This window comes from Eleginops maclovinus, chromosome 12 (assembly GCF_036324505.1).
Source record: "Eleginops maclovinus isolate JMC-PN-2008 ecotype Puerto Natales chromosome 12, JC_Emac_rtc_rv5, whole genome shotgun sequence".
NCBI lineage: Eukaryota > Metazoa > Chordata > Actinopteri > Perciformes > Eleginopidae > Eleginops > Eleginops maclovinus.
In genome coordinates this window covers 21,490,074-21,503,094 of record NC_086360.1, presented here as the reverse complement: position 1 = coordinate 21,503,094, position 13,021 = coordinate 21,490,074, and the positions used below count along the sequence as shown (strand labels likewise).

At 39.3% G+C, this 13,021-nt stretch overlaps 1 protein-coding gene across 2 annotated transcripts in view; it reads right to left on the bottom strand.

Annotated features, from left to right (window-relative positions):
• Positions 1 to 843: 843 nt before the first annotated feature.
• LOC134873900 (EGF-like repeat and discoidin I-like domain-containing protein 3) overlaps positions 844 to 13,021 on the bottom strand; it is a 96,863-nt gene continuing 84,685 nt past the window's right edge. For both annotated transcript variants that reach the window (XM_063897807.1, XM_063897808.1), the window contains exons 9-10: positions 12,764 to 12,919; positions 844 to 3,835 (exon numbers count right to left, since the gene is read on the bottom strand). In XM_063897807.1, the coding sequence (XP_063753877.1) occupies positions 3,686 to 3,835; positions 12,764 to 12,919 (306 nt within the window). In that variant the 3' untranslated portion in view covers positions 844 to 3,685. The remainder of the gene's footprint in view (positions 3,836 to 12,763; positions 12,920 to 13,021) is intronic.

Sequence of the window (13,021 nt, the reverse complement as noted above, 5' to 3'; positions counted from 1 at the left end):
GCTTTTGAATGTCTATCTCGATACGTGAGGCAAGTAATAAGCAGGCCACACCCCCTGCACTTGTCAGGTGCACTACAGAGATAACTCTCTTGTATTTAACTTGTATTTTTGGAAGGTCTATACAGTACATATTAATGTAATGAACACAACCTGCAGCCAGTCAGCGCTTGGGGAATAATACCTCTCCTGAGCACCGAAATACTCTCGAAAAATGTACTCATAAAGCAAAAATAAACAATAAAATATTAATGTTTTGACCTTCAGGCTAGCAGGTATTATAGGCTAGCCGTTTAATCAATGTTCACTCCTTATGTTTAACTAATTTACACAACCGACTGACAGCTCCTTGTACATTTAGAGAAAACAAGTGAAAACGTTATGAAATACTCTACTCAGGAAAGCAAGCAGGCAAACTCTTCCTTTAATCAGTTAACTTTAGGTCATCAATAAATAGCCTTTATAAGCAAGTCGGATAATATTTAACAAAGTATATCAGCTGACAAAAAAGTAACATTTGCCAGATCTTGCATGTGAGAGTTTAATCTCATTTTGTTGGAGCACAATCATGTTCAGTGCTACAATTATTTTATGACTTTTTTTTTTCACTCACAAACCAGTCGGCAAACACAATTCCAGTCGTTAAACCCTATCAGCCATTTTGTCATTTTTTTTTAAGGAATAAAGCCATAATGTGAATTGCGACAATCAGAACAAAATAACAAAGCTATTGATATTATCTTTCATTTGCTACCTTTGACACCTCAGCCTCAGTGTATTGTAGGTGGTTAAGTAAATGGAAGGTGTGATAACTAACACATTCAACAGATTCAAATGAAGCAAACGTTTTCACAGATATGTTTTTATTTGTCAAACTGAAAGAGCTTTTGTTTGAAGCAACACATTTTTTGACTGTATACAGTTTCTCACTCCCCTCATCAGGCTTGAACTTAACCAGCATTATAATAGTTATGTTTTCTAGATCATGATTGACACTCAGACTGAGGAGGTAAGAAATATTCTGTGAACAGCGGACACAGAAATACAACAACAGGATGAGTTTCCACTCTGCTCCCCTTTCTGAACTTGGGAGATAAAGTTTTACAATGCACAAGACAATCAATGGCTAGTACAAAGTAAAGGCTATTAGATCTTTATGATATGCAAGAACATAATGCGCCTTGGGACGTCTTTGTTATACTGTTCAAACTCATACATCATGCAAACTTCCTCAAAGCTTTGTAGCAGACCTGCTGACAGGAAGCTGGCTACAAAGATCAATCAGAGCAGATGCTGGCCAAGATCTAGTTATTTAGCGATAAACAATTCAAGAGTGCACAAATAGTGTGTTTATGCGTATCCTTTGTCCATGAACCTAAGAAATGACAATCACTGATTCACACCAATTACAATTTTCACATATTGGTAATCTACAGCAAGGTCTTTCAGTGTAATTTACATTGTACAGTTGAAGTTTGGCAACGCAACACGAGTGAACTTTTCCAAAGATATCCCATTGTTCTTTGCCAAAGCAGAATAAAGGTTATACTCTGTTTCAATCAGCCAGATAACAATTGAAATATGCTTTTGTTATGTTGTTACGGTTTCTTGTTATCTACGAAGAGTATCATGACAGCCTTAAATGCCCTAGCAGGCAACAATATAAAGTTAGCAACAAAATGTTGTGAGTGACACATTTTTTCTTGGTGTGTTCTTTGCTGTGCTTTTAGAATTAAGTATAAAAGCATTTGATTTGAATGCCCTTTCAGTCCTTGAATATAAAGTAATGAAAATAACCATGGTACTCAGCCAAAATTACTTCGGTGCATCAAATTAAATATGTTTTTTCTTAGTGTTTTATTTCAGGATGGGCTGCAATCTTCGAACACATACATTGTACTTCTGCAATATGATTGGAGAGTTAAGCGTTTGAAAGCTGGCAAGTGAAACACAGAGCATAAAAGCAGCCCCCTTCAGCTGTTGTTCTAGCACTCCACACTTTGAGTAAAGTGGGAACCACTAGAGTAATCCAGGTCTATTTTTAAACCACAAAAGGGCTGTAACACCATTGCTATACCTCAGGTAGTTGTTTGCTTCCATTTATTAAACCAGCCAAGCATCATTGGAAACTGCATAACTAGGGTATTTTTGGCGTGGTTGGTACGGCGGCATCTTTATCCCCGGTAACTAATTTCTACATGCAGAGTTGTTGTCATGTCAAGTGCAAATACCCACAATCTCTCAAATGAATTTAATTTCACATTTTTTTTCATCACTATATCATCTGTCGTACACGTAGATCAGATCCCCTGAAATAAAGAGGCTGTCGATATTAACGTTAGAGCTCTGTACTGATACCACGGCTCATCAGCATTGTAGGTTGATATGACGTATTATTAATCCCGCACATTTGCTCTTTTTTGAAAAACAAAAAGAACAATTTAATTAACAATGATTATTTATCGTACCAAGGGGGTTAAGGAAAAGAGTAGACTGCTTTGAATATTTGAATAATGCATATAAGGGGATGATTTAAATAACTGCTCTCACTCATTTGATGTTCTCTTTAAATAATAATACAGAGACATATTTAAATAGGTGGCCAAAAATGATACATTTGTGGGTTAATATTACATCTATCCTGAGCTTTGTAATTGATACAAGTTAGATCTCCAAGACTACACAAAGACATTTAACACAGATCTTATGCATCTGACAGCTGATACAAATAAATCAAAAATAAATACAAAGCACACAAAAAAAAATCGAATTATCTTAGAAAAATCGAGCGTTAATCACACAAATAAAAAATGGAGCTCTTTATGAGAGCAGTAAGACAAGTCGACGAGAGATAGCCTCAGTGTGCTGCAGTAAAACGTTAAACTGCAGGGCCTTTTGTTGTCAGGTATCTTCAATAAGCTTTTGCAGTGTGTTGTAATGTTTCAGAACTATTTAAAAATGCACATAAAAATAGGTCCCTAAATCAAAGCCATTGTTCCCAGGGCTAGAGGTTTAACATGATTTGTCATAATATACATTTATAATTCACGCACCATGCAATTTTTTAGTCTTTTACATATAATACAAGAGCATTAATAGTGTTTTGATTGATGTAGTAATGCCAGTGTTCATCAGGGTTAACGCATGGCTTGTGGAAAGTGTCGTAATCAAAGTAAAAATATATTTGATTATGTGTTAAGGTGTGAACTCATGGTATTTGAGACAGTTTTAGTTATGGTATGACGTTGGTAATTAATGTCCAATGAAGCACGACAGACAGATTTCACATGTTTTTTAAAAAGTGACACTGTACTAATAGCTTCCATGGCAACAGGATGAAACCACAGCAAGAACCCCTCTCCGACTCCAACCCCACCCCCACCGTTCCCACATATATTACAGAAGTTCATTCCAAACAGGATGGTTAATCTTGAGGAGAATAAAAACACAAAGAGCACGCTTTAAAGAGGAAACTCAAAGACAAAAGTGGGTCAAGGGCAAGTTTGAAATCATTGTACAAAAAGAACAAACAGCAACCCACCACAACCAAACACGTATTCTTGAAAAATCCATTGGAAATTGATTTCTTTTTACAGGTTGCACAGTTTATTTTTGAAATACTGGGTGAGATACTCCAGTATGCCACGGGATAGGGGGAAAATGGCAAGAAAAGATGGAAGACGGGACTTCACTCTTCCTCTGTGCATCCCAGTACTTCTGCACGCAAAGTGATCCTGCCGTACCATGACCAGGGAAGGATCCGAATGAGCCGAGCGTAGATGGGGGGATCTATCACGTTCTTTCGGTGCGTGTCGTTGTCAAAGTTACCTTGGAATACCTGTAAAGACAATGGAATAGAGGGATCGTTATGTTGCCAAACAGGACCTATAGTCAACAAACCTCCTTCTGCAAACTGAAATGTAATTACGCAGCAATATGTGAGTGATTTTAAAACATGAGGTCAACATGTTGTGAAAGGACATCATCAGTGGAAAACCAGAGATACCAATTCAAATGCATTTAAAAAGGGATGCAGGCGCAGAACATTCCTGGTAAATTCCTTGCCTGATTTCTACAGATTGTTACCTTCAAGGCCTCACGCCTCAACAGCTACTGAATAAAGTGCAGCCAATCGGAGCTTCAATGCTAACACTGCCAATAACAGGACATTCTCTGAATCTGGTCCTGCTTTCTGTTCCTTTCTTTTATGCACCACACGTGTGGGCACATCAATAGTTTCCCCCTGTGGAAAATTGTGCGTCGTTAGGGCAGCACAGCTGGAAGTTCCACCTCCACAGTTAATGACAGACTCCTACTTGAGTTGTTGCTTGCCTACTGTGTGGTGTTATTAAAATGTACCATGTATTTGTTGGACTTGTTTTCCTTCAACCTTGTTGTACATTTAAAAAAGGTTCAGCCTTGGCATTAAATAAAAGGTAATTGTGGCAGCCAGAAATGTTGCTTTAAAGGGAAAAGTGTGTATCTCTAGTATTGGCTCTCTATAACTCACAACATATCGTGCTACAAACTAATATTCATTTTGGATTAACACACCTACACTTTCTTATTATGTAGCCACTGGCATATCTTTCACTGAAGTGCTGAAAACCCTGTTGTATCCAATTTAAACTAAACATTCAAGTCATTAAGAGTGAGATTTTAGTGTCTGCACCACTTTTATTCTAATTCAATGACGTCTAAAGGCCTTTAGATAAGCCTTGAGAGAACAGTACAGGGGTTAACTACAAGATACAAATAAGCTAATTTCCATACTGGGACGTGTTCTCTATTGTTGATTATTAGATGCTTTGTGTTGGTTTGTGCTGAATAGCAGAAGAATTAAGTATATTAGAAAAGAAATGTATCTACAGGGAGTGCTCCAATGAAGGATATGATCATTTCAATTAAACAGACATGATTATTCCTGTGTAATTGGGATGTAATGGGACTCACTGTTGTGTGGAAAAAAAAATCAGTGGGCCAAATCCGAGCTGGTGCTGGAGACAGTGGTTGACCATTTCAGAGTGAAGATTCAACTAAGTATCTTTGCGGTCATCTTTGAAATAATCATAGGCGATGGTTTGGATTCAAAAAATGGGTTTGAAGGTTTCATTATAACGAAGGCGAGTAAAAACATATAAATTATGTATCACAATCAAAGAGGTCACTGAGCAGATTTGATGATTTTAGAACCACAGCCTTGGTGCTTGGTGGACTGCAATTCTACAAGAGATTTTGGGTGGAGGGGCCACTTTACTAGCAGCTAGAAGACCATAACTTACTCGGTATTCACAAATAGGGAAATATAAATTGACAAGAAGAATTGGTGAAAGAACTCTGTGAAAGAGCAGTCACGTGACATGATGAAATGTTTTAGATATGTTCCTATATTTTACTTTTTAATGAGCATTCTAGTGACACATGACTAGGACTAAGAAATGTTGCATCTTTATAATGCAGGGCTGGACTGGGACAGAACATTGACCCTGGCATTTTGGCAAAGACAATCATCAAATAAAAACACAGTAGCGGCTCCTGACCAGAGGAAAATGGTTACTATTAGTGCACACAAAACTATCAACATAAATGTCCCCACCAGATGGGCAGTCAAGCCCTGTTATAAAGAATTCTCTGGGTTTCATTTGGGGCCTAATACTTAATTCTGAGCCTAATGCCACTTTCCTCACATGAAAACCTTTTTAAAATGACTGTTAATCCAGCAGATACTGCTTGTACACTGTATGTATGGTGTACAGATTGCGTAATAGATTCACTCATGGACAATTTGTATAAACCAATAGTAGCCAGACATAGGATATAATTGTCCCTTATCGTTATGCGATAATGTGACAAGATATCAAACCTCTGCCCTCTCTTCTTAGAACTTGTTTACCTTAATACGACGGCTTTCATTTCATTCTTATCATGTTGTTTTCTGTGCTTCACCTGCAGACTAAAGCTGAAATCATGTGACAGGCATACGCTTTCATTGCTTTCCTTATTCCACATATCTCACAGAAACACGCCGCCTTTTCATCCTGCTGCAGGGAGACTCATTCCCTTCTCTGTGTTTCTCATCTATATTGCAGCGGAAAGCTTATACTGTATTCAGACACTGTTAGCACCTGCATCTACATCACGTGACACTCTGCTCTCTCTCTCATTCTTGTCTCTTTCTTTACATTTACCTTTAAATACTTTTAACCTGTAATCTACACATGGTGCTTAGAATGCTTTATATATCCAACAGTCTTTCAGCTCGAGAGGTAACTAAATTAATGTTTTAATGATGAATAGCATCTGTATAAAATCACTTCAATGCAGACAAGTCATCTATGTGTTTAGATAGACTCAGAAGTTTTGAGTTACATTCATGAGTTTATTATTTATTACTTCCCTTTCATGAATTCCTTAATAACGAATAGTTCATGTTTACCACATTAATGTGTTTTAGAAAAATACAAATTGAGCTTGTATTCAAGTCAAGGTTGCACAGATTCTTTTAAGATCTGGAAACTTGGTGGAAATAAATCACCTACAGACCAGAAAGCTGTTTTGAAATAACTTCTGTTTAACTTCTGACAGGAAACCGTGAGGAAAACAATTCTCACTTGTTGCTTGGTATGATTCAGTCTCAGGTTTCTCCAGCTGAGAAACAGATGAGTCAAAAAACCTCAACCCATCTCTAAATTACAATAAATGTCTTAGAGTAAAAAAACAAAACAAATCTGCAGCATGTATTAATTAAGAATGGATTTTATTTCCTGTCGTGACAATAATAGCTGATAGAGCAGGAGTAGTTTGTTTACTGCAAAGCATCTGTTTGATTTCAGGTTCATAGCCTTTTCAGATTACATGCAACTTACATACATTAATAATACAATACACCTGTAGTGAAGGGCATCTGTTTGAAACCAAGCACAAAATTCTACCAGCATCCAAACCACTCTGTGTTGACATCACTTCCACTTTCATTGTATTTCACAACAACATTTGACATAGGGAAGCGAGACATGTGTCACTTCCAGAGAGTTGCCACAACTGTAATGTGACAACCGGGGCCATGATAGCACAATATAAAAGGCAGCACAGGAAGGCCATGAATGCAGCAGCTGATAGAAATATGACAAGAATCTGTGCTAGTCTGTCTGGGGACCTGCACAGTTTCAGAGGCTCTGTCTCGAAAATAAACTGTCTGGAACAGGATATGTGAAGAATCAAAACAATAGGGCAATTACTGTAGTACAAGGAAGAATAACAGAAAAAAAGACGATGAATGTATCCCCAACAACATCATATTGGTAAACAACTGTAGCTGTATGAAATAATTCAGTTTCAGAAAGACAGCCACACACACCTAAGGTTGGTTGGTGTGGGACTTTCAATTCTTGTTCGTATATTTTTGACCATCCGGTTGTATATTTTTCTAACAGTCAGTGTATTTGGGAGCAATCAGTTCAAAGTGTACCAGATTCAAATGACTGTAACTACAGTAAATGCAACAATATACAACTCGCTGTTCCTCACCTGTGTCCTACCTTCCTGACAGCAGCAGAATCAGGACAATAGAGAAGATCCACCAGCTTCTAACGGGGAGTATTGCTTGCACTAGCTGTTAACTACTGGGAACTTAAGTGCTATAACAATGCTGTAATGCTTTATTTGTCATTCTTATTTTTTGTTGGATTATGTTACCAAAGACAGAGAGCATTGGTTTTAGTCTCAGAGAAAAAAAAGGTTTCAGTTGTAGTCAAATATGTCAGTGAGTCTCATTTAATCGCCCCCTAAATATAATCTTTATTTCTGGAGTCACAACTCCACTCCAAACTATCGATATTCCAGGTTGGTATAGTCTAGGTACCTATTAGTAATGCAGGCATTGTGTTCTTCATAATACATTATTTAAACCCGCTGCAAAGGCCAAGGAGTGATGACCCTGTACGGTATTTACTCTCTGCCCCAATGTTGCCTTAACCGGCCAAAGTGATACCGAGAAAACCAGGGTCACGTCTTCATTAAAAGGTCAAAATGAGCCAGCGTAGAAGAGGATGGCGCTGAAATGCTACTTCTTCAGAAAAGGCAAGCAATATGAAACATCATTACAGTGGGGCAAAAAAGTATTTAGTCAGCCACCAATTGTGCAAGTTCTCCCATTTAACAAGATGAGAGATGCCTGTAATTTTTATCATAGGTATACCTCAACTACGAGAGACAGAATGAGAAAAGAAATCCAGGAAATCACATTGTAGGATTTTTAAAGAATTTATTTTCAAATTATTGTGGAAAATAAGTATTTGGTCAATAACAAAAGTTCATCTCAATACTTTGTTATATACGCTTTGTTGGGAATGACAGAGGTCAAACGTTTTCTGTAAGTCTTCACAAGGTTTTCACACACTGTTGCTGGTATTTTGGCCCATTCCTCCATGCAGATCTCCTCTAAAGCAGTGATGTTTTGGGGCTGTCGCTGGGCAACACGGACTTTCAACTCCCTCCAAAGATTTTCTATGGGGTTGAGATCTGGAGACTGGCTAGGCCACTCCAGGACCTTGAAATGCTTCTTACGAAGCCACTCCTTCGTTGCCCTGGCGGTGTGTTTGGGATCATTGTCATGCTGAAAGACCCAGCCACGCTTCATCTTCAGTGCCCTTGCTGATGGAAGGAGGTTTTCACTCAAAACCTCACGATACATGGCCCCATTCATTCTTTCCTTTACACGGATCAGTCGTCCTGGTCCCTTTGCAGAAAAACAGCCCCAAAGCATGATGTTTCCACCCCCATGCTTCACAGTAGGTATGGTGTTCTTTGGATGCAACTCTGCATTCTTTCTCCTCCAAACACGACGAGTTGAGTTTTTACCAAAAAGTTCTATTTTGGTTTCATCTGACCATATGACATTCTCCCAATCCTCTTCTGGATCATCCAAATCCCCTCTAGCAAACTTCAGACGGGCCTGGACATGTACTGGCTTAAGCAGGGGGACACATCTGGAACTGCAGGATTTAAGTCCCTGGCGGCGTAGTGTGTTACTGATGGTAGCCTCTGTTACTTTGGTCCCAGCTCTCTGCAGGTCATTCACTAGGTCCCCCCGTGTGGTTCTGGGATTTTTGCTCACCGTTCTTGTGATCATTTTGACCCCACGGGGTGAGATCTTGCGTGGAGCCCCAGATGGAGGGAGATTAGCAGTGGTCTTGTATGTCTTCCATTTTCTAATAATTGCTCCCACAGTTGATTTCTTCACACCAAGCTGCTTACCTATTGCAGATTCAGTTTTCCCAGCCTGGTGCAGGTCTACAATTTTGTCTCTGGTCTCCTTTGACAGCTCTTTGGTCTTGGCCATAGTGGAGTTTGGTATGACTGTTTGAGGTTGTGGACAGGTGTCTTTTATACTGATAACGAGTTCAAAAAGGTGCCATTAATACAGGTAACGAGTGGAGGACAGAGGAGCCTCTTAAAGAAGAAGTTACAGGTCTGTGAGAGCCAGAAATCTTGCTTGTTTGTAGGTGACCAAATACTTATTTTACCGAGGAATTTACCAATTAATTCATTAAAAATCCTACAACGTGATTTCCTGGATTGTTTCCCCCATTCTGTCTCTCATAGTTGAAGTGTACCTATGATGAAAATTACAGGCCTCTCTCATCTTTTTAAATGGGAGAACTTGCACAATTGATGGCTGACTAAATACTTTTTTCCCCCACTGTATGTGTTTTTCTCTTCCTGAGGTGCATGAAACCTCGCTGCCAACATTTTCCATGACTGAAGAAAAAGACAATCTGACTATAAGAGGTTCCCCTTAAGATGATTGTATTTCCGGCTATCTAACAGTAGGTTAACCTCTGACCTCGAGGGAACTGAAGGGTTTTTGGCTAATTAACCCTGTGTCACCTGACTGAAACACTATTAAACATAAATCAATTACTTCTGTGCCTGATTGCCTCCATCAAGTGACTGTGTTAATATTGACACCCAGGAAAGAGCAGTGGTGCAGTATGCGTCAGTGTGGTGACCCAGGTGAGGAAATTGTGTGCATGTGGGGGTGCAGCCGAGCCGATGTGTATAATTTTGGAAAGTATCCCGGTTAATTATGTTTAAACAATGGACTATGTTAGTTGTCTCAGTTACATGTGCACTACAAAGGTATTTGGGATGTGTATAGAAAAGGCAAACAAGGCGCTCAATGGATTTTGTAGAGGGTTACTGTGTGTGTGTGTGTGTGTGTGTGTGTGTGTGTGTGTGTGTGTGTGTGTGTGCCCTGCTTCGACAACATCTGTATTCTGACTGAGCCTCTTCTCTCAATCTAGATCTAACTGCCTGCAGCCTCTGCCACACAGGAGCTGGAGGGGGGAGCTGAGAAGAATACTTACAAGCCTCTACCACTGTGCCTGAACCAGACACAGACACACAGACACACAGACACACACACACACACACACACATACACAGACACAGACACACACACACACACACACACACAGACACAGACACACACACACACACAGTATATCCCTGCCAAGTCAAGCATTGTGGTGTGGCAGGAGGAGCCTCGGGAGTCCAACAGCCAAATGTGTCCTCTAGCATTAATGGCTGCTCCAGCTGACTGAAGGGGGAAAACACCTTGAAGAATCATATATCTGAACAGCCCCGTGGCTCCGTCTGGGGACAAACTGATTGACATTCTCAGAAGCCTTACAAAACACGCCTGCCCTCTAATACAGAGCACACACACACTCAGATTGACTGCCTAAGCTTGGTTTTGCTCTGACTCATACAGCCATAACAACACAGGGGAGGCTATAGATGGTTATTGTATTAAGTTTAAAGATACTTTTAAATCCATATGTAGGTTGGCTAGAGTACCGCTTCCCACTAGGTTGTATTCAGGAAATTAGATACTAGAAGATGTTAAACATAAAAGGTTCCTGAGAAATCACCAGTGCCTTTCCCTCCCTCCCATTGCTATCTCAGATGATGCTTTCCAGGCCTTCAGAAGTCATACAGTGCTCAGTATTGAGATTGCTTTAGTGAAAATCCTGCTGAGCATGCAGTGGCCCATATCCAAAGATCATCCTTGGATGTTGAAATTATAAACTCTTCAAGCAAGGAATGTGAACTGCAGCAGAGATGGGAAAATATTTCTGGGCATTGGTAGGAGGCATTGGCTCAGCATCAAGGATAAGGGCATCAATTGGGCATTGTAAGGTCGTCAATCTGGCTATGGAGGAGTGTTATTTGCCTGAACAAGGACATTATACAAAACAAATATCCTGCCAAAATGAAAAAAAACTAATAACAAGGCAATTATTTAAGAAAATCTATTGTTTGAAATGGAATCTGAAGATACAGCATTTCCTCCACAGACTGCTCAGAATCAGTTTTATGAGAAAGCCTTCTTCTTAGCCGATGCTTTTGGGCACAGACTGCAGTGCATGGGCTGGAGTCAAACTATGAAATCAGGCGTGATGGCAAATTAAAGAATAAAGGATCTCAAGTCATTAGACAACCATCCACAAATGCTTTTAAATTGGATTATAACTTAAAAATGTATTTGCATGAATAAATGAATGGGTGCCGATACACATTAAAGATTAAATCTAGCACCATCTGAATCTATTTTCAATTATACATCAAAAACTATGCAAAAAAATGTGTCTCTCGCAGCGCTCTGATTTGAATTAGCTCTGCTAACTTTTAGAAAATATGCACAAAATCAAATCTTTCTAATGACTCGAACCCATTTTGCTAATTTGAAACAGTTGAGTTTTGTTTTCACGCATTCTATATATGATCTTAAATATAGAACTCTGAAAGACTTAAATAAAGAATTAAATCTAACTGTATATTTTAAAAGATATATGAGAGAATTGACATATATCTGTTAAAATATAACTGTATTCTGTTCGGTTCAAATCTGCAACAAATCTCAAGTGTGACTATTTTAATAAACTTCTATAGGTTTGCATTATGCATTATATATGTATAAGTTATATTAGTCCTCCCTTTGTTGATTTGCTATAGTCAACACATCACCAGAATAAGCAGAAGAAGTTTGGCTTATCGACGCACGACAAGGCGAGAGAGAAAAGTAAACACTACCTCGCCTGTCACCAGTACCTAAGAAACAAGGGGCTCCAGCTTTAGCTGCACCAGTGTGCCTGCAGCTCTCCTGATATCAGCAGAGAGGCTGCTGCAGCCCTGTCTCTGTTGTCGTGGGCGATTGGAATGGACATGTACTCTGTTGAAGGGCCATAAACAAGATTTTCAGCATAGCACCAGCCAGACCAGGTTGACAGCAAAGTCTTATCTGATTCTGGACCACAGAGAGGTAGTGGGACAGACAAGGGAAACTCAGTTTGAGCCGCAGATAAGAAGATGCTGAAGAGAAGAGGAAAGAAGTAACAGACACATCCTGAAATGGGCTTTTTCACACTTAATACTTAAAAAACCTTTTGGCATTTGCAGTTTTGTGTGTGGTTCTGTCTACTTCGGCTTTCTGTCCTTCCTGTACTTTTTTTCAGTTGACTATCGAGTGCCCAGAGTGCCCAGAGTGCCCTTTCCTTTTGTGATGTGATATATAATGTAAAACTTTCAGTAGTTGTCACAGACACACACTTTTGATTCCACCACATTGTTCAGTATGTTTGCTATGAGTGCATGACAATGAAGATGTGTTTTCACAAAGTAACAGTTTTGCCAGAAAATAATCTGTTAATATTGTGCAATTTGTGTTTGATTGCCATCATTATGGGCTGTAAAATCTGCTTACCTTGTCTTTCCCCTGTTTCTCATCTTGATATATACTCCACCTTTCTCCGTCATTGCTGTACGCCAGTTTGTAAGAGCCAACAAACTGGACGTGGCCGAAGTCTTTAGCTCCCTGGGTGATGACACCTGTGACCTTGGTAGGCAAAAGCAAATCCACCTGCAAGCGGAGAGGAACAAAGAGAAAAAAGAGGTAGAATGAAACATTTCTCAAGAATTTCTGCAAGTAAAAAAGTCTCATAGATTATTTCACAATCTAGTC